Source organism: Cetorhinus maximus, chromosome 7 (genome assembly GCF_964194155.1).
Source record: "Cetorhinus maximus chromosome 7, sCetMax3.hap1.1, whole genome shotgun sequence".
Lineage (NCBI taxonomy): Eukaryota > Metazoa > Chordata > Chondrichthyes > Lamniformes > Cetorhinidae > Cetorhinus > Cetorhinus maximus.
The window spans coordinates 56,408,395-56,428,393 of record NC_135885.1 but is presented as its reverse complement, the minus strand read 5'-3'; the positions used below and the strand labels follow the sequence as shown (position 1 = coordinate 56,428,393).

At 43.3% G+C, this 19,999-nt stretch overlaps 1 protein-coding gene across 4 annotated transcripts in view; it reads right to left on the bottom strand.

Moving 5' to 3' along the window:
• The window catches only part of pdgfd (platelet derived growth factor d), a 211,780-nt gene that overhangs the window by 95,884 nt on the left and 95,897 nt on the right, over nucleotides 1-19,999 (bottom strand). For 2 of the 4 annotated variants that reach the window (XM_078545535.1, XM_078545537.1), the window contains exon 2: nucleotides 2,747-2,933. In XM_078545535.1, the coding sequence (XP_078401661.1) occupies nucleotides 2,747-2,933 (187 nt within the window). Of the gene's footprint in view, nucleotides 1-2,746; nucleotides 2,952-19,999 lie in introns of all 4 variants that reach the window. The other 2 variants (XM_078545534.1, XM_078545536.1) reach the window with 1 other exon arrangement.

The window sequence follows — 19,999 nt, the reverse complement described above, 5'->3', positions numbered from 1 at the left end:
TTTGCCACTGGCTGTCAAAGTAACCACCATCCTCAACTTTTTTTGGCTTCATTCTCATTCCAGGGACCCGCAGGAGCCATTTTCAGAATATCATAGTGAACTGCCTACAACTGCATCACACAGGTCACTGATGCCAAGTTTGCATAGTATTGTCATGCAATGTATACTTTGCTACTGATGAGGTCAGTCAGAGGGGCAGGTGTGTAAGTTATGCGGCTCTAGGTGCAGGTTGTGACCAACGGCACATATGATAGTCGAGCCATCCCAGATTACCCAGGACGGTTTGTGAACCATAAGGTCCTCCATTCCAATATGTAGCCTCTGTGCAAAAAGATCATGTGGATGTGTGGAAAATTTCCAGGGAGTTGCCATGATTCAGTGCCAGTTCACCCTCTGAGTTCTTTACACCTTGGAATTGACATAATGGCTGGTGCCTTGGAGAAATTGGCTATCCACTTAAAATGTGGCTGGCAACACCTGTGAGGAGCCCAAGCAATGAGGCCCAAGAGCACTACAATAAAAGCCATATGATGAAGACATGCTTAATAGAGCCAACAATTGGGATGCTGAAGATATGCTTCAGGTGCTTGGACAGCCCGGGAAGTTTCCTTCAATATTTCTTTTATTTTTTTCATGGGTTGTGGGCGTTGCTGGCAAAGCCAGCATTTATTGCCCATTATTAATTGCCTTTGAGAAGATGGTGTGATCCGCCTTCTTAAACTGTTGCAGTCCATGTGGTGTACATACACTCACAGTGCTGTTAGGAAGGGAATTCCAAGTTTTTGAACCAGCAACGTATAGGCCAGGAATTTTCATTGATCGAGCGGGCTCGATGGGAGTGGGTGGGGGTGGCCAGGAACCCAACCGCCACCAGCGATCGGTTCCACATTGCCATTTTATGCGGGCGGGCCAATTAAGGCCTGCCCAGTGTAATACGCGAGCCTTTGCAGGCAGGTGGAGGAGGGAGAGTCGGATCCAGTGGTCTCTCACGCATGCCCATGAAAGAGCGCTTCAATCTCCCAGAGGCACAGAGCTGCCTCAGGGAGATTGCAGCGCTTCTTAAAATAATAAATAAAAACAATAAAAATTTAATGAAACACAACCCCTCATGTGACTATGTCTATGGGACATGTTTTTATTTTTCAGAGAAAGTTTTTATATAATCATTATTAGCTTTAGGAAACCTCATCCCGCTCGTGGATGAGGTTTCCTAAAAAACATAAAGGCCGCTTGGCCTTTTTGCCTGCCCACCAACCATTAGATTGGACAGGCAGCATAACATTCATGTTAATTACCTGTTTAATGGCCTTAATAGGCCTATCAATTATCGGCAGGCGCACGCCAGAGTTGGTTGCGCGTCCGCCGAATGAAATATCGCGAGACCGCGCGATGACGTCAGGTCACACGCCCGACATCCAGCGTTTCAGGCCAGTTCTCACATGCTGAATGGAAAATTGTGCCCAAAGTTCCAAGTCAGGATGGTGTGTGACTTTGAGGGGAACTTGCAGGTGGTGGTGTTCCAATGTGCCAGCTGCTTTTGTTCTTCTAGACAGGACAGGTTTCAGTTTAGAAGGTCCAGTTGAAGGAGCCTTGGCAAGTTGCTGTACTGCTTCTTGTAGATGGTGCACACAGCAGCCATGGTGTATTGGTTGTGGAGGCAATTTCTGGTCAGTTATAACCTTGGGATGTTGATAATGGAGGATTCAGTGATGAAAATGCTATTGGATGTCAAGGGAAGGTGGTTCGACTCTCTTGTTGGAAATGGTCATTGCCTGGCACTTGTGTGGCATGAATGTTGCTTGCCACTTATTGGCCTAAGCCTGAATGTTGTCCAGCTCTTGTTGCATGTGGCACTGCCTCAGTATCTGAGGAGTAGTGAATATAATTGAACATTGTATAATCATTAATGAGTATCCCCAGTGTCCAGATAATTCTCCCCCTCCTTGTTGCCCCGCAACATCTGCACCTTGGACTCCAGCTCAACAACTCTGAGATGAAGTTTTTTGAGATGCAGACACTTGCCTCAGATGTGGTTGCATGGGATCGCAATTCTCTCCATAAATCCCCACCTGCTGCAGTTGCCACATGCCAAATGCATGCCATCCGTATCTAACTTTGCTTTATTTCATCAAAGTTTATGTATTTAATCAACTTAGCTCATAATTTATTTTTTAACATATCAAGTTTAAGTTTTAGACAGATTAAATTAAATGTTTACTTTTAATACAAACCACTCCAAGTATAGGAGGCAAAAAGCAACACCTAATTCCCCCTCTGCACAAATCATTTTAAACACAATGAATAGGGAGGGGGTCTTGTTGGGAGAGAAAATGGATGTGAATCCAGGAAACAATGTTGCTCGAATGGAGCTTTGCACCTTTTTGCACTTGTGTCAGGTACAACATGGAATGTATAAAATTCAGAGCTTCCATTTCCTATCGATAGCTGCAAAATGTGCATCAATACCAAACATCCTGTGCCATGCCAGTATGGAGTTTCTGCTTCTCATTCTGAAGCTCTGTACCATCTGCTGTTATTTGACACTGTAAATACATTTGCAGCTGCACCATTCATGTACATGCTGACTTCAAGTCAATTTGACCCATAAATATTGACACTTTTCGTGTGATAAAGGTCATTCAAGGTTACAATCTTAATGCTAACCCACAGCATAAACATTGTAATAGGTAGTTTAAGCACTAATAGCTATAGAGTTTCTCATAACTTACCCATTTTTTCTGCTTACCTGCAAATATCATTTTCTGGTTCCTCCAGCCCAAAGCGAGTATCGAACACCAACTGTATCCTTGTGTTTTCAGGAGACAGCAATCTCCACGTCAATAAAATGCTCCTTGGATAGTTGAGAGGAAATCGTGGACTCTGTATAAATCCATTATTCACGACATTGATTGTATCTTCTTGCCGATAAATTGCTGTGAGGTGATTGCTCTCTGTTAGTAGTCACAACTTGTACAAATTAGTAAGCTGTTTAATTATTGAAGAACAATGCAAAATAAAAAGCACCAAGTATAACAGTGTATGATAAATCTTCAAACTTTTAACATTTCCTGCAATTAATGATATTGCATATAAAAAATGTTAGCAGTCGAGACTGTTAGCTTTTAATGGTGCCTTTTAGGTACAGATACATCATGTACATGTCATCAGCTGGTACTCAGTCGGCTTAGGTTACAAACATGCAGACATTGTGGGCCTGTGGAAACTAGAAAGAGTTAAATGCTGGTTATATTTAAGCTAAAAAAAGAATCATGGATAAACATAGCATAATAGTAATTACTTCATATCCAACAGACCAGGAGTAGGCTACTGTGCAGACGTAGCTGAAATTCTACCACACGAGATGGCTGGAACTATTTGTGGTATAGCAAATATGGTACCTACCACAGCAATAACCTTTGCAAAGTGTTTTTCAGTAATAGTGGCCGGGATTTTCCAGCCCCGTCGGGGGTGGGACCCGCCGCGGGCGAGGTGGCGCCCCAGCCAGGTGTCCATTGACCTGCGGTGGAACTGGAAGATCCCGACGGCGGGCGGGTGCAGAAAATCCCGCCCATTGGGATTTTTTGCTAAACTTTGCAAATGTCCAGTGACACAGATTACGATTTAATATAAAAATGAATTACATAAGCGTTTGAAATGTAAGAATATAAAAAGATATGGGGCAAGGTCAGGGAGGTGAGATTTGAATAGACAACTGCAGTTGAACAGCTAGTATTGGCACAGGCAAGATGAGACAAATGACTTCCTTCTGTGCTGCAGTTTCTAATAATTCTACATATAATTGGTGAGGCAATTACCTTGCCCTCACATCACTCCTCCATTTACAAAGCTGATGAATTGCTATTGCAAAACACTTTACCAAGGTTCAATCTGCTTTTAACATCTATATTTATTATGTTTCAGCTGAGGCAGAAATATGAGAGCAGACCAATACACAAATAATTAACATAACCTCAGCAAATGGGAATAATTTACAATTTATGTATCAGATCACTGTCATTGCATGATAGCAGCATTCTGCCTCATATAGAACCTATCCAGACAGAGCCTGAACGCTATTTGTTTTCATCAGTGGATAATGTTGGCTTTTTTTTCCATCATCAGCTAAGGTTTGTTTCCACTAGTTAAAAGGAATCCAAACTAAAGCCAGGATGACTGTCTGGGTGAAAAAGTGCAGGTTGAATATCTGGATTTTATACGAGCCTTGCTGGAAAATGTTAGTGGTTAGAATGCAAGCTAGTAACCGTGCAAATTCCATCAACACTTTGCTGCTCTGATTACATTGAGTTCAAATCCAGAGTTTAGGAATGTGCGTAATCAATCTTGTGAAAACTGTACTAATGTTTTTGTGCACTGTATTGTAATGACCGTTTTTCCTTCCAAATTAAAGAGCCAGCAGAAAAGGTCATTGTGCAAAACCTCATACATGTTTTCTAATATGTTTTGGTTTTTGTCTTTATTCATTTATATTAAAGTGAGTGATGTGTGTGTTGGAATGTGGGACAGTTCATTACAGGTACCCAGTCTTAACATTAAGCAACCTCAGGTCAGGTGCAACAACAACTGGCATTTAACTGGCATTTCTCATGTTGGAAAGAGGTTTCAGAATATTTTAATACGCAGAAAAGACAAAAAAGGACTCTGCACAGCAATGAAAAACAAGTAGACAGAATTAGGCAATGGAGCCAAAAGAGTAGTAGGAAAATAAAAAGCATCGAGGGGATTTTAGAGAGGAAGGGTGGAGGAATTTATGAGCAAGATCCAGTAGCATGGTACGGTGGCTGAAAAAGCAGCTTTTAAAAAAAATCTTTCATGGGAGGTGTCCACCACTGGAAAGACCAGCATTCACAGAATCACACAGTGCAGAAGAGGCCCTTCGGCCCATTGAATCTGCACCGACATGTGAGAAACATGACCTACTTGCCTAATCCCATTTACCAGCACTTGGCCCATAGCCTTGAATGTTATGACGTGCCAAGTGCTTATCCAGATACTTTTTAAAGGATGTGAGGCAACCCACCTCCACCACCCTCCCAGGCAGTGCATTCCAGACCGTCACCACCCTCTGGGTAAAAATGTTTTTCCTCACATCCCCCCTAAACCTCCTGCTTCTCACCTTGAACTTATGCCCCCTTGTGACTGACCCTCCAACTAAGGGGAACAGCTGCTCCCTATCCTCCCTGTCCATGCCCCTCATAATCTTGTACACCTCGATCAGGTCGCCCCTCAGTCTTCTCTGCACCAACGAAAACAACCCAAGTCTATCCAACCTCTCTTCATAACTTAAATGTTTCATCCCAGGCAACATCCTGGTGAATCTCCTCTGCACCCCCTCCAGTGCAATCACATCCTTCCTATAATGTGGCGACCAGAACTGCACATAGTACTCCAGCTGTAGCCTCACCAAGGTTCTATACTACTCCAACATGACCTCTCTACTTTTGTAATCTATGCCTCGAATGATAAAGGCAAGTGTCCCATATGCCTTTTTCACCACCCCATTAACATGCCCCTCCGCCTTCAGAGATCTATGGACACATAGATGTGTCAAGGTCCCTTTGTTCCTCAGAACTTCCTAGTGCCATGCCGTTCATTGAATACTTCCTTGTCAAATTACTCCTTCCAAAGTGTATCACCTCACACTTTTCAGGGTTAAATTCCATCTGCCACTTACCTGCCCATTTGACCATCCCATCTATATCTTCCTGTAGCCCAAGACACCCAACCTCACTGTTAACCACCCAACCAATCTTTGTGTCATCCGCAAACTTATTAATCCTACCCCCCACATAGTCATCTATGTCGTTTATATAAATTACAAATAACAGGGGACTGAGCACAGATCCCCCTGTGGTACGCCACTGGACACTGGCTTCCAGTCACTAAAGCATTGTTGCTCATCCCTAACTGTGCTTGAGAAGGTCTTGGTGAGCCACCTTCTTGAATGTTACATTCCATCTGGGTGACTTCTCTGTAGCAACTCAATGAAACTGAGTAGCTTGTCAAGCCATTTCAGAGGGCAGTTAAGATTCAATCACATTGCTGTGGGTCTGGAGTCACATTTAAGCCAGACCGGGTAAAGGTGGCAGATTTTCTTCCCTAAAGGACATTAGTGAACCAGCTTGGTTTTTATGACAATCAGTGGTAGTTTCTTGGTCACCATTACTGAGACTAGCTTTCAATTCCAGATTTATTAATTAATTGAATTTAAATTCCACCAGCCACCATAGTGGGAATTGTATCCTCGTCCTCAGAGCTTTAGTCTAGGCCCTTGGATTACTAGTGACATTACCACTACCCAACTGTCACCCCTCTATATTTTCATCTTTTGGTGTTATCCCTCTTTTTCCACTGGATTTTTTAGTTGGGTTTAGTTCACTCTCTTCGTTAAGCCTTTGCTCCTCATGCCCCACTGCAAAGAAATCTAGATAATTTGGTAACCCTTTCCATTTTATTTTGGCTTACTTTCTAGCATCACATGATCTTCCTTGGACAGAATATGATGTGGATGGCGGGGTACTCGTCATCCATCACAAAATCAGGTGGCAACCCTATTGCCTGATCTCCACGATCCCTGACAGAATACAGTTCCTAATTGGCAGTGGGAACCCTGAGGTTATTTAATTGCTGCAATACCATGCCTTGTGCTGGTGGCCCACCCCAACAGCTGCCAGCTAATCAGAGGCCAACATTTTGCAGCACCGGCAGCAGGAGCTGGGGTTCTGGAGGTTTCCGCTGAGGTTCTCAGGGAGGAAGTGCCGTTGGGTGGTGGGGGGGGAGGCAAGTCGACAGGAAGGAAAAGGGTGGGCTTCCTGCAGGACCCCACTCCCCTCACCTTTCCCGCTGCCAGGACCGTCAATTGGGCAAAAGTACCGTCAATTGGGCAAAAGTACCTGTGAATAAGGGACCCCCTCCAGATGGCTAGGCGGACTCCCCAGATGCCGAGTTCCCCACCCACTACTGGTTGAATACATTTTCACTTACCATCCACAGAGATTCTTTTCCTTGACTATCCTTACAATCATAGAAGCTTACAGCACAGAAGGTCATCATGCCTATCCTACCTGTGCCAGATCTCCCAACATATTTTTCTCTGCTTCAAATACTTACCTAATTTCCCCCTAAAAGATACAGTTGCATTGCCAAAAAGACTCTGTGGCAAAGCATTCAATACCTCAAAAATCACCTGTGTAAAGAATGTAAAGGTAAAATTGTAAAGGTAAAATTGAGAATAATGAACATCCGTATAGAACCTGATCCAGTGCTTTCAGGTTATGTTGCCAACAGCAGCCCATAGACAATAAAAGAGAAGGGAATCAGGACTAAAACTCTGGGATACATTGGTAGCCATAGAGGGAAGGGAGGAGAATCCATTCAATATATGTTATCTTTGGGACAGGTTCAAATGAATTGGGAGACAGCAGTACTACAAAGGTTGATTGCTGAGGAGAGAATTTGGAAGGGGGTAGAATGATTCATGGTATCAAAGATAGCAGAGGGACAGAGAGGGCTATGGAGGGGCAGTGACCTGCAGTCATAATCATAGAAGGTGTTAATAATTCCTTTGCTGAGAGTAACAAACAGCCAATTTTATGAATGTGTTATTAAAGGCAAATGGCTGCACTGCTCACAATTTATCATGTATTAAAATTAATGGGCAATAATCATAGAGAATGCCCATGGATAAAGCTCCTTGCTCATCGCATACATTCACAAAACTCTCAGACTGAAACAGACAGTAGTGGGAAATGTAATTGCATGGCAATAACACACTTTAGGCCTTTGGAGAAGAGAAGGCTTGAGATGTGTAAGAACTGGGCAGGGTAGAAATGTTTATGCTTTTTGAGGAGACTATGATGATGATTGTTTTGAAGGAGAAGAGATGATGTCAAAGGTTAGTGATAAGTTAAGGAAGGCTGAAGGAAGAAAATTGGGTGGGTATCTCAAAGAGGAGAAAGTCAACAGGGCTTGAATTCAGAGCCAAATTGTTTAATAAAATTTACGGAGTATGGTTATAGATTAAAATTCTCTTCACTTATTCCCAACAACGTGCCTCACCCAAACTCAGAAGATTACTCTAAACTGCATTTTTTGGTATTTTAGTTTACTACATTAGCCTCTGTGGCTTTTCTGAATGATTTGTTTCTGTTATTCAGTGGTATATTGAACAGTTGTTTTGTCTTCAACTGATCACCGAATGCAAAAGGGATGTCTATCATATTATAAAGCCACCAACTATTTTTGCTGTTCTATAGTTTTCAATTGTTTCGTAAATATATCTTGATTGAAATGGCCATAATTTGGTTAACATTTATAAAAAAAAATCATTATCTTGGTGCAAAAATAGGATATGGGGCAAAATACTGCATCACCCCTAACAACAAAGATCCAGAAAGAGCATCGTCATTTGGACAAGAAATATCTTGTTGAGAAGGGGGTTGTTTTAAACATTGATCGTGGTGAGATTGTACAGTTGCCATCATGTACCAATGAACAACAGTGTGCACATATTGATAATTTCTAAATAAATGAACTGAAATTATTCCTAAAATGCAACCTTTAACAAAAAAACCCATCTGTCGCCTGCAGGAAAAACTCTATTCTACCACTTAACACTTCAGCTCAGCAAAATGATTATAAACAAACAAGCACACCGTCTATAACTTAATCAGAATCTCATAATAGTGACTATAAAATAAAATTAAATTGCAGCCAACAACGTGTAACTTATAAAATGTAGCACAACCTAATAGCATCCACGTAATTGTACTCATAACCTACAAAAAAATAATTATTCAGATAACATTTTATTTTAAATTGTATAAATGTAATTATAGAGCAGAAATTTTGTATCACTGAAAAAAGGATGTGCTATCAAAACTTTTTCGTCTTGCAATCATCAGGACAGCTCACAAGAAAACATCAATACTAAAGGGAACTGTTATGGCACAGCCGATGGTAAATGCTGAGCTGCTCAAATCCCAGAGGGAAACTTGTTTGCAATTTGTATATATTTTGAGATTTGTGCCTTGAATTCAGGAGTTAAAGGACCACCGAGTTTTATAGGTTTCTTACAAAACTAAATTAAACCTTTATTAAATAAGAAAAATTATTTTAAGCACATACATAGGTTTACAAGTTACTACTATGATAATTCCTAGCTCCCCTAATTAATCTAACTCCCAGTCACACCTCTGTTAGGCAACAGTAAAACACATAAATTTTAAAAGACCCAGGCAAAGTAACACGATACCCTGAACATTTGAATTCAAAGTGAGTTTTCTTAGCTTCAGTTTCTTTAGACAGCAGCTTGAGGCTTAGATGCTGGAGGCTTTTTACACTTGTTATATCTTAGAATTCCTTCTTTCCTACACACAACCTCATCTCCTTTATATAGATTTCCCCTTTGAATGAAAATTCCCATTATTTCATTATGTCTTTGGACTTTACCTTTTTAATAATAAAAATCTATCTTGGTACCAATTTTACCAGTAATCTTTGGGAAAAATAAACATACTGGGAAGAATTTTCTCATCAGTATGTGGGGGCAGGCCCTGCACGCTGACGCATAAAATGATGCCCGGTGACGTTGGGCGTGTGTCCCAACGTCACTGTGTGTCATTTTGATCTTTAGCGGGCACACACTGGAGTCGGCTGCGCGCCTGAACTGTCAATGGCTTGTTAAGGCCATTGATAAACTAATTAACCAAATTGACAGGGCTGCTCATCCAACCTTAAGGTTGGCAGGCAGGCGAAGAGCTCAAGCGGCCTTTGCATTTTGTATGAAACCTCATCCACAGGCGGGATGAGATTTCATGAAGGTTTTATTAAATGAATAAAAAGATCTTTGACACTTCATAAAATGCCCCAGCTCATGTGACACTGCCTCAGGGAGATTTCTGTGCTCTTCCCAACTCTCCCTCCTCTCCCCGCTCCCACAGGTAGTGCTGAGCACTATCGGGTGCGCGTCACGCTAATCGGGGTTTAATTGGCCTGCCCACATAAAATGGCGGCGTGCAGCCAATCACGGGCGGCGATCGGCTCCGCGCCCACTCCCGACCGGCCTGCCCGATGGGGAGAAAATTCTCCCCACTGTTTCTTAACTTCTCCTGGCTAGGTGAAACATTTCACCCCCTTTTGAATTCAAGCTGGTCTGGTTTATTTAAAAATACAAATGTTCCCTTTACACCTCATATTCTAAAACTTCACCCATGTTTACTTACTTAACATTTCAAACCTAGCTTATCTTCTGATACATCAAAGCCTTCAGACCAGCTGCCTTTAATTCAATTAAGCTCCCTACACACAGACACATGGACATAGGCCCCACTATTATCCTACTTTACAATAAATTCCAACAACATTATGAAAATTATTTTATCTTCCTGACAGGAACAACAATTTATACTGCATGAGATGAGAATGCTGCTTGGTTGGCATGTGGACTTTGGTTGGTAGAGGCATTGCCATGGCGAATGTGGCAGGAAACATTTAACTGCCAAGAATTTTGTTCAAATTTAAACCGGGCAGGTCGACTCTGATTGGTCAAGGCATTACCATGGAGATAGAACCAGGGAATGGCTATCCCTCAAGCTTTTGTTTAGTTGAAAAAGTCACAATGTGTGGACATGCTCCTTCTGCCTGCAAAGAACAGGACCCTTTGTGGCTTCTAGCATGCGTAAGTGAGCCACACTGCGAGCCTGACTGATAAATTGGTTTTCAGAGTAATTCTTAACACAATCAAGATTGTTCAGTAAGTGTTGTCCAATCCTGGAATCACATCTAATGTTGGACACTATGTTTTGACTTTTGCAAGCACAGGCTGGTTGGATGCGGCCAGTACTTTTCCTGTTGCGAACAGCAGAAGGGACATGTTATCTGATGCAATCTGCCAGTCATTGGGATGTATGGCCTACACTGGCATTGAAATTCATGTACCACATCACTCATTTGTGTGATAGGCAGAATGCCTTTTTGACTCGACAGCAGCATCCTGTTAGTGGAGAATTCCACTCGTGTTGCTAGTGGATAGTAACAGTGTGAAACAGCTAGCTTCATCTGTTGCTCAAATGGTTAAGACGCCTTACAGTTTCAGGGTAATCTGAGGTAGAAGGGGTACTTTTCAGGACTGACAGTGGCAGCTTTAGGCCCATTCGTGAGTTTGCGCAATACACAGTGAGCAATAATCTGATCAGGGTAGCTATTATCCCAAAGGATGACTTTGATGCGCCCTATTTTAGCATCAAGCTTGCATGATGAGCAAATGGCTCAGGTCCTATTTACGAGATTGCAATAAGGCCAATATTATTGAGTGTCGAACTGTTGGAATCCCAATCTGTATATTGACCAGCGAAGGTAGGCTTGTGGTAGTGTTACGGCACAGTGGATGGTAAATGCTGAGCTGTTCAAATTCCAGAGGGAAACTTGAAACAACTGCCACAATTATTTTGCAATTTGTATCTATTTTGAGATGCGTGCCTTGAATTCAATCGTGATAAAACCACAGAGTCTTCTGGGTTTCTTACAAAAGTAAATTAAGCCATTATTAATAAAGAAAATGATTTTAAGCACATACATAAGCTTACAAATTGCTACTATGAGAACTCCTAGCTCCCTAGTTAACCTAACTCCCAGTTACACCTCCGTTAAGGCAACAGTAAAACACATAGGGCAGAATTTTCTGCCTACCGGGCGGGTGGGCCCGACCCAATCTCCGGCGGGCAGGGAGCCGCTCCCGGCTGGAGAAGCGGGTCCCGCCGCCATTTTAAGTGGGCGGGTCAATTAAGACCTGCCCAGTGTGACGCCCGGCGGGAGGTGCTATGCGCTTCCTGTGCGGGTGGGGCGGGGGGGGGGGGGGGGGGGGGGGGGGTGGTTCCCCAAATGCTAAGGCTAAGTGCTGCCTCAGGGAGATCACTGAAAGTTGTACAAACATTAAAAATAGAAAAATAAAAAAATCCTTAACACGTCCCCCTCATGTGACAATGTTACACAAGATGGGACGTTAATAAATTTCACTAAAACTTTATTAAAGTTTTTTAAACTCTATATGAAACCTCATCCTGCCGGTGGGTGAGGTTTCATGTTTTTTCAGAAGCCGTCTGGGGTTCCTGGCCTGCCCGCCAACCTTGAGGTTGGACAGGCAGGTCCTTTAGTTGTTTTAATTATCCTGTCAATGGCCTTAATTGGCCAATGACAGGTCGGCGGGCGGACAGCTGATCTCGTTGTACCCCCGCCTTCCTGAAGATTTAAATGGGGCGGGATGATGTCGGGGGTTCCCCCTGACGTCATCCCACGTCATTTTGCGCGTCGGCGAGCAGGCCCCGCCCCCTGCTCGCCAATGGCAAAATTCAGCCCATAGATTTTAAAAGACCCAGGCAAGGTAACACGATACCCTGAACAGTCAAATTCAAAGTGAGTTTTCTTCACTTCAGTTCATGTAGACAGCAACTTGAGGCTTAGAGGCTGAAGGCTTTTCACACTTGTTGGATATCAGAATGCCTTCTTTCCTTACACATAACCTCATCTCTTTTATACATATTTCTCCCTTTTTAATGCAAATCCCATTGTTTCAATATGTCTTTTCAACTCTACTTTTCTAATAATAAAAATCTTTCATAGTACCAATTTTATCAGTAAGCTTTGGGAAAAATAAACATACTGTTTGGCTTAGCCTCTGCTGGCTAGGTGTAACACCTTACCACCTCTTAGAACTTCAATACTCGGGCCTATCTAAAAATGCAAATTTTCCTTTTATACCTCACATTCTACAACTTGAACCATGGGGAGATTTCTCTCACTGTCGAGGGGGCTGAGCGGGAGCAGGTGGGCGCACAGCCAATCGCCGCCTGCGATCGACTGCACGCTGCCATTTTATGTGGGCGGGCCAATTAAGGCCCACCCAACATGACACACACTCGGAAGCGCTGCGTGCTCCCTGTGCGGGCGGGGGTAGGAGGCTGAGTTTGGGGCCTGCCCATGCCTGACATCACTGTGTGTCATGATATGCGTCAGCGAGTGGGGCCCGCACCTGCATGCCGGCCAGAAGATTCAGGCCCATGTTTACCTTTATAACATTTCAAACCTAGCTTATCTTCTGATACTTCAAAACCTTCAGTCCTGCTGCCTTTAATTCCATTAAGCCACACACACACACACATACAAACACACACACAAAATACCTGTCCTTCCAATAAATTCCAATAACATTATGAAAATTATTATATTTTCCTGACAGTTGTAGTAGAGAACCCATTGGCAGATTTCCCAACCAAGTCAAGGAAAGGGGGTTCATTTGACTGCTCCATTTCAAAAGTGAATTTCAGCACAGGATGAGCCCATTAAGGTGTGTAAGGAAGTTCTTAGATGCAACTGCAAATTCAACTATAGCAAGCCTGTCATCTACATATTGAGCATATGCAAGTGGTAGGAGGTTTGCTATCATTCCATCAAAGCTGCGTTTCTCATGGAAACCGACAAAGATGTTTGCAAGAGCTGGGCCTAGAGGAATCCCATGGCAACACCATCTATTTGGGCATACATGGTGTTAAAACTGAACTCAACTGCACAAGTTTCTGAGTTCATAATTTCAATTAATACAGATTCAGCCAATGATGGTGCATCTAGATCACCATGATATAGTGGCGTGGTGCAAATGTCTATGGCTTCCTTGAGCAGTATATTAGTGAATAGGGTAACAATGTTGAACGAGCACATGGGCATGGCATTGCTATTGATCTGCGAGTCCTGTGTGGCCTTCGTAAAAGTGAAGAAATCCTTCACCGTGTATGCGGAAAACCTGCTCAGAACTGGTTGTGGCAACTCGTCCAACATTTGGCCAATTCATGTTGTGCAGAGCCAATCATGGATAAGATAATGTGTAAAGGGGCATTACTTGTGTGTGTCTTGGACAATATGCGGACAAATCCTATCATTTATACCACCTGGCAGCTCGTTACTCTTACACAAATCCAACAAGCATTTTTGTAACTTGCTTTCAAGCAGGGCTCTCTGGCCATGCTTAGTGCCTGGGCCAGTCCAATAGACACGAACTTGGACACATCATTAAGAATGGTGTGCACTTTGTTGATATAGTCACACTTATTGAGGGTGACTATTCCTTTTGTCGGGTTTACAGATAAGTATCTCTGCTGCATTTCCCATGCCAATGCCTCTGCCAACCAAAGTCAGCTTACCAACCAATCAGCACTCTCTTCTCATGCAGTATAAATTGTTGTTCCCTTTACTGTTGGTATTCTCTTGCCAGCTGTCCTGACAAATGCAAGGCAAAAAGCTTTGCTAGCATGTCTCTTTTCTCAGCAATACTCAAGTCCTGTACTACCAAATAAGTAATTCTGTAATAAAACCACCTTTAATAAGAGCGATATTTTTATAGTTCTATAACTAAGGTTATTCTTATTACAGTGGCAACTTACTGATTATATTGTATATAAAAATATAACAGTTGTCTCGGGAGCAATTTGTTAGATTGTTGGTCCATGACTAACAATGTAATTACAAATTTATATGTTTTTAATTACATTTGACCCACCACCCATCTCTCCTTTTAAAACAGGTCCATTTATATCAAGCACTAAGAGGATAAGCAGGCGACCTGTTTCTAACTTTCTGCCAAGGCTTCCTGATTGCCAACATTAAGGGATCCATTATCTTGCCTCACCCTGTGATTTTAACCCTCCCTGTTGGAGGTAGGAATTTCTGGTCAACATTTCCAATAGGGAGGATTTGTGCAAGTTATGAAATTCATTGGGGTATCTTGAATTTGTACAATCCTGTAAAGCAGATATTAACAATTTGGCAGCTTATTTTGCATCTCTCCTGATTTTTATTTCCATTGAACATTTTACTCGATATAAATGATATAACCTTGTCATAAGAACAAATTGAAGGCTATGAAATGATTAACTAGTCTGCAGATGCACATACAGGTGGGAAATTTATCATAAAGTTAACTTTTAAAAAAATCTGTAGTTTATCATATGTTGCAAACTTAGCCATAGCATCGTGGATTGGATTGCAAGTCTCCAAAGCTCACAGATAACTAATTTGTATTAACATGTAACTCCTTTCCATTTTTATAACATTAATCAGAATGACATGAAACAACATGAATAAAAACATCTATTTATTTATTCCATAAATGCCTGCAATTTAGTTGGAATTTAAGCAGCAGAATTATTTAGAAGACCATGCCCCAACAAATGGTCTATTTCTGTTAGATTCCTCTTCCTCTCTGCACTCTATCACCTAAAGTGAGCTTTAATTAGATTGTCAAGACAATCACCTCACACTATTCTAAATAAAAGTTCTTTGAAGGTTTACTTGATGAGAGCAGTCACATTGAGGAAGACAAATTTACAATGACACCATGCAAAATTTTGCTCCAAGAAGAGCAGTTGTTACTAGAAGAATTGATTGGCCTCAACATTTCAAACAGCAGACTCTTCCCAAAATCTGATTGAATGTTCGGAACAGCTGAAAGATAGCTATATAAAGAGGAGGACAGCAATATGGGCAGAATCTTACTGCTGATTGGTCAGGCTATTCTGTTTGTAATAGGTCAGTTCATATTAACATTCTTGCTGTTGTTTGGTCAAATTATTCGTTTTGGGCGGCAGGGGGGGAGGTTGGCATGGGGGGAGGGGACTATGCCGTTTTGCATAATTCAATCTCATGACACTACTTGAAAAAGAGGATAGGAGTTCTCCTGTCTGTCCTGGCAAATATTTATCTCGAAACAAACTTCATTAATATTGCTTGGGACATAAAAGGCCTGAAGTTTTGCTCCTGCACTGGGCGAGCAGAGTCGGGTCATTTCCCAGCTCTGCAAACCCAATCTGGGAGAAAGTGCTCCGGAAATTGGGATTTTCATTCCCGGGTGGAGAGGTTCTCTGAAAGTCAGGTCAGGCGACCCTGAAGTGAGTATGGAGGCTGCTGGGTACAGAGGTAGGCTGGGTGGAAGGCCTGCCTCGGTGCTGCGGCACTGTGTTGAAGTTTAAAAAAAAGCCCAATAAAACATAAAATAGCCCTCCAGCCCTCACCCACTCCCTATGCCCTATCCATGGCAACCCATGTCCCCCACCCACCCCCATGGCCCTTCATACCCTCCATGCCAACCTCTGCCCCGCCCATCCAATGACTCCTCATATCTTCCATGTCACTTTACCCCTCCTCTATCCACTCCATGATCCTTTATAGTCCCAATGCCAACTTAGTGCCAACTCATGCCAACCGATGGCCCCCACCCACCACCCTTTGCCCTTTTACCGACCATGCCAACTCAGTATCCACCATGGGCAGACCTTGGGAGCCATGCTGAGGTGAAATAGTACGAAGTTCTAAGTGTTGATTTCAGAATTTATTTTTAAAAAACACTCTCATTTATAAAAATCCACTTACTACATTTGCATTCCTTCAACTACATAATCCCTTATAAGAACAAACATTTAATTTAAACGCATAATCCTTTATAAAAGGATGCATTGGAATTCATAGTCTACTTCAAGGAACCGATAACCACTTGGGGCTGTCAATCAAACTGTGAAATGCCAGGCACCCTATTGTGATAATGGATGTTTGTGCAATCAGTAATGCAGCAGTAATCCAGGAATGGTATCCCTCAGGCTTATGCCAACAGACAGACTGAAATAGCAAGCAATATGTTTTTAAACACTCCAGACATTTTTTTCCCCAAAAATTTAAAGAGCAGGAGTTATAAATACCTTGACAGCCTTACAGTTGCTTTTGAAATTCATTTTAACACTTTTGACAGTTGCCTTTAACAGTTCATTTTGACACAGTTCCAATGAGCTTGATAGTTAATGAGTTTATGCACTTTTTACACACATTTATGCCTAACTTTAACAATAACAAGGGGTACCTGATCTCCCCCAAAGGGCACCTAACCTCCCGCAAAGTTGTCCCGGGACCATATCCAAAGGGGTACTTCACCTCTCCAAAAAGGGTACCCCACCTCTTCAAAGGACTCGACCTAACCTGCACATGCCATGATTCACACGCCTGGGTCACCAACATTAGACATGAGTGGAGGCAGCTGTTGATTTATATGGCCAGCTTCCTCCACAAAACATGTATGCACGAAACATGACCCACACCCATTCCCGCCCCCAACAAATATGGTAGGTGCCGTGTTCGGGGGTGGGAGTCCCGATTTTCAGCCTCCTCTACCATTTTCACACTGATGGAGAGGCTCTTTTGTCATTGCAAAAACAGGCCTATGAGTCTCTGCCTTTTGCTCTGCTCTTCACCTGGACATTCTACATGCTCCAGATGCTGGAAGTCTGCAGACCTTGAGGAGGGCAGGTTTTTCTAGGTTCCTCCTGAACTTTGCACTCAGGAAGTCTCCTACACCACATTTCTGCTGGCGATCCAGCATGGAAGCTGTGGACTTTAGCCCCATTGTATTATCCAGTACATGTTTAGAAGGGACCAACTACACTCCAGGACTATAAGAAAGTAAGTAACGAATGCACAATTTGGCTTCCTTTCCAATATGATGTTGCTGTGTTAAAGCGCAGTGATTGACCTTCTGTGCCATTTTGGTTTTGGTGTTACTGAACTTGACTCAATGGGATGAATTTTCATCCTCGAGGCAGGTAGCGGGAATTGGGATTATTCTCGGCTCGCCCTGCCTGCCTCAGGAGAAAGTGCCTGCAAGGACGGGATTTTCATTGTGGGGCATTTGGTGCAGACCTCAGTTGGGCCAATTGACCGGGGAAAAAATTCAGAGGCAGCCACAGGGCTGTTAGGTGCTGAGGCGGACTGTTTAAAAGGCCAGCTTCAGTGCTGTAGGACTTTGTCCCAGTTAGAACAAAAACAGAACGGCCCACCAGCCCTCACCCATCATACCCACTCACCACCCACATACTCCCCATAATCCATCCATGCCATCTCATGACCCTAACCCAGTCCAATTGGACCTCCATGCCAAGCTATTCGCCCCAAACAACCCCTATGGCCCTTATTCTCTCATGCCACATATGCTCTCCCAAACAACCACTATGGCATTGATTGGAGACATACCTTGGTATGGGTGCATGAGGGGGCCATAGAGTGGGCGGGGGCATGCCTTGGCAGGGGTAGCATGAGGTATCCTCAATGTGAAGGTGGGACTTGGGTGGTCACTCCTCCCGTTACTTTCATGGACCGATGTATCTGCGGCAGGCAGGTTGATGAGGATGAGGTCAAGTTTTTCCCTCTTCTTGGTTCCCTCACCACCTGTCATAGACCCAGGGGCTATGTCCTTTAGGACTCATCCAGCTACTGAGCCACTCTTGGTGATGGACATTGAAGACCCCCGCCCAGAGTACATTCTGCGCCCTTGCCACTATCAATGCTTCCTCCAAGTGGTGTTCAACATGGAGGAGCACTGATTCATCAGCTGAGGGAGGGCTGTACGTGGTAACCAGCAGGAGGTTTCCTTGCCCATGTTTGACCTGATGCCATGAGACTTCATGGGGTCTGGAGTCAACGTTGAGGACTCCCAGGGCAACTCCCTCCTGACTGTATACCACTGTGCCACCACCGCTGCTGGGTCTGTCCTGGGACAGGACATACCCAGGGATGGTGACGGTGGTGTCTGGGACATTGGGCAGAATTTTTCTCTTGTCGGGCAGGCGTGCGCCCGATCCGAACGAGAGTAAAATAGTGCGCAATGATATCGGGCGAGTATCCTGACGTCATCATGCACTCTTGCGATATTTCATTGGCGGGCACGCGCAAGAGGCGGCAGCAAGCATCACTGATAATTAAGATGCCTATTAAGGCCCTTTATCAATTAATTAAATCTGATTTTTCGCTGCCCATCCAACCGTTCAGTTGGCGGGCAGGCGAAAAGGCCAAGCAGCCTTTGGATTTTTTATGAAAACTCATCCACGAGCGGGATGAGGTTTCCAACAGGAATTAAAAATAAAGTAAAAATGTTGAAATCTTATTTAAAACATATCCCTGCTCATGTGACAGAGTCACATGAGGGGACATGTTCATTTCATTTTTTAAACCTTTATTTGTACTGTTCTAAATCTTCAGCTCCCTGACACAGCTCTGTGCCTTCAGGGAGTGTTCAGTGCATGCACCTGTGCACTTCTGCCCTTGCCCTCCTCCTGCCCCCAACCCAGCTCAGCGTTGCAGCGCATGATTCATAGCCGTTAATTGGCTAGCCGTTAATTGGCTAGCCAGCGTGAAATCGCAGTCCAGGCCTGATCGCGGGCGGTGGTCGGTTTTGCGACTGCTCCCAGACCTGCCTGCTGTGCCTGCCGAACGAGGGCAAAATTCAGCCCATTATCTGTATGATATGATTCCATGCGGATGACTGTATCAGGCAATTGCTTGACTAGTCTGTGAGACAGCTCTACCAGTTTTGGTACAGATGTTAGTAAGGAGGATTTTGCAGGGGCAACAGGTCTGATTTTGCCATTGACATTTCGTATGCTGGGTGGTCCATCTGGTTTTGTTCCTTTTTTGAGACTTTGTAGTGGTTTGATACAACTGAGTGGCTTGCTAGGCCATTTCAGAGGACATTTAAGAGTCAACCACATTGCTGTGGGTCTGGACTCACATATAGGTCAGACCAGGTCAGAAGGGCAGATTTCCTGGAGGGCATTAGTGAACAATTGACAATGGTTTAATGGTCATTATTAGGCTTTTAATTCTAGATTTTTATCGAATTCAAATTCCACCATCTACCGTGGCGGGATTTGAACCCGGGTCCCCATAGCTAATCCAGTGACAATACTACTATGCCATCACCTCCCAGTGTATGCCATGTACCTCCTGGCCTCACAAAATAAAAGATTTAAAAAAAAATGTTGCCCATTTTTTGAATGACCTCCGGTTGTCCCAATTGTCAAGTTGCATCGAATTTACAAAAACAGGCCATTTGGCCCAACTGATCTATGTTGGTCTTTATCCTCCATTTGTGCCTCCTCTCACCCTGCATTATCTT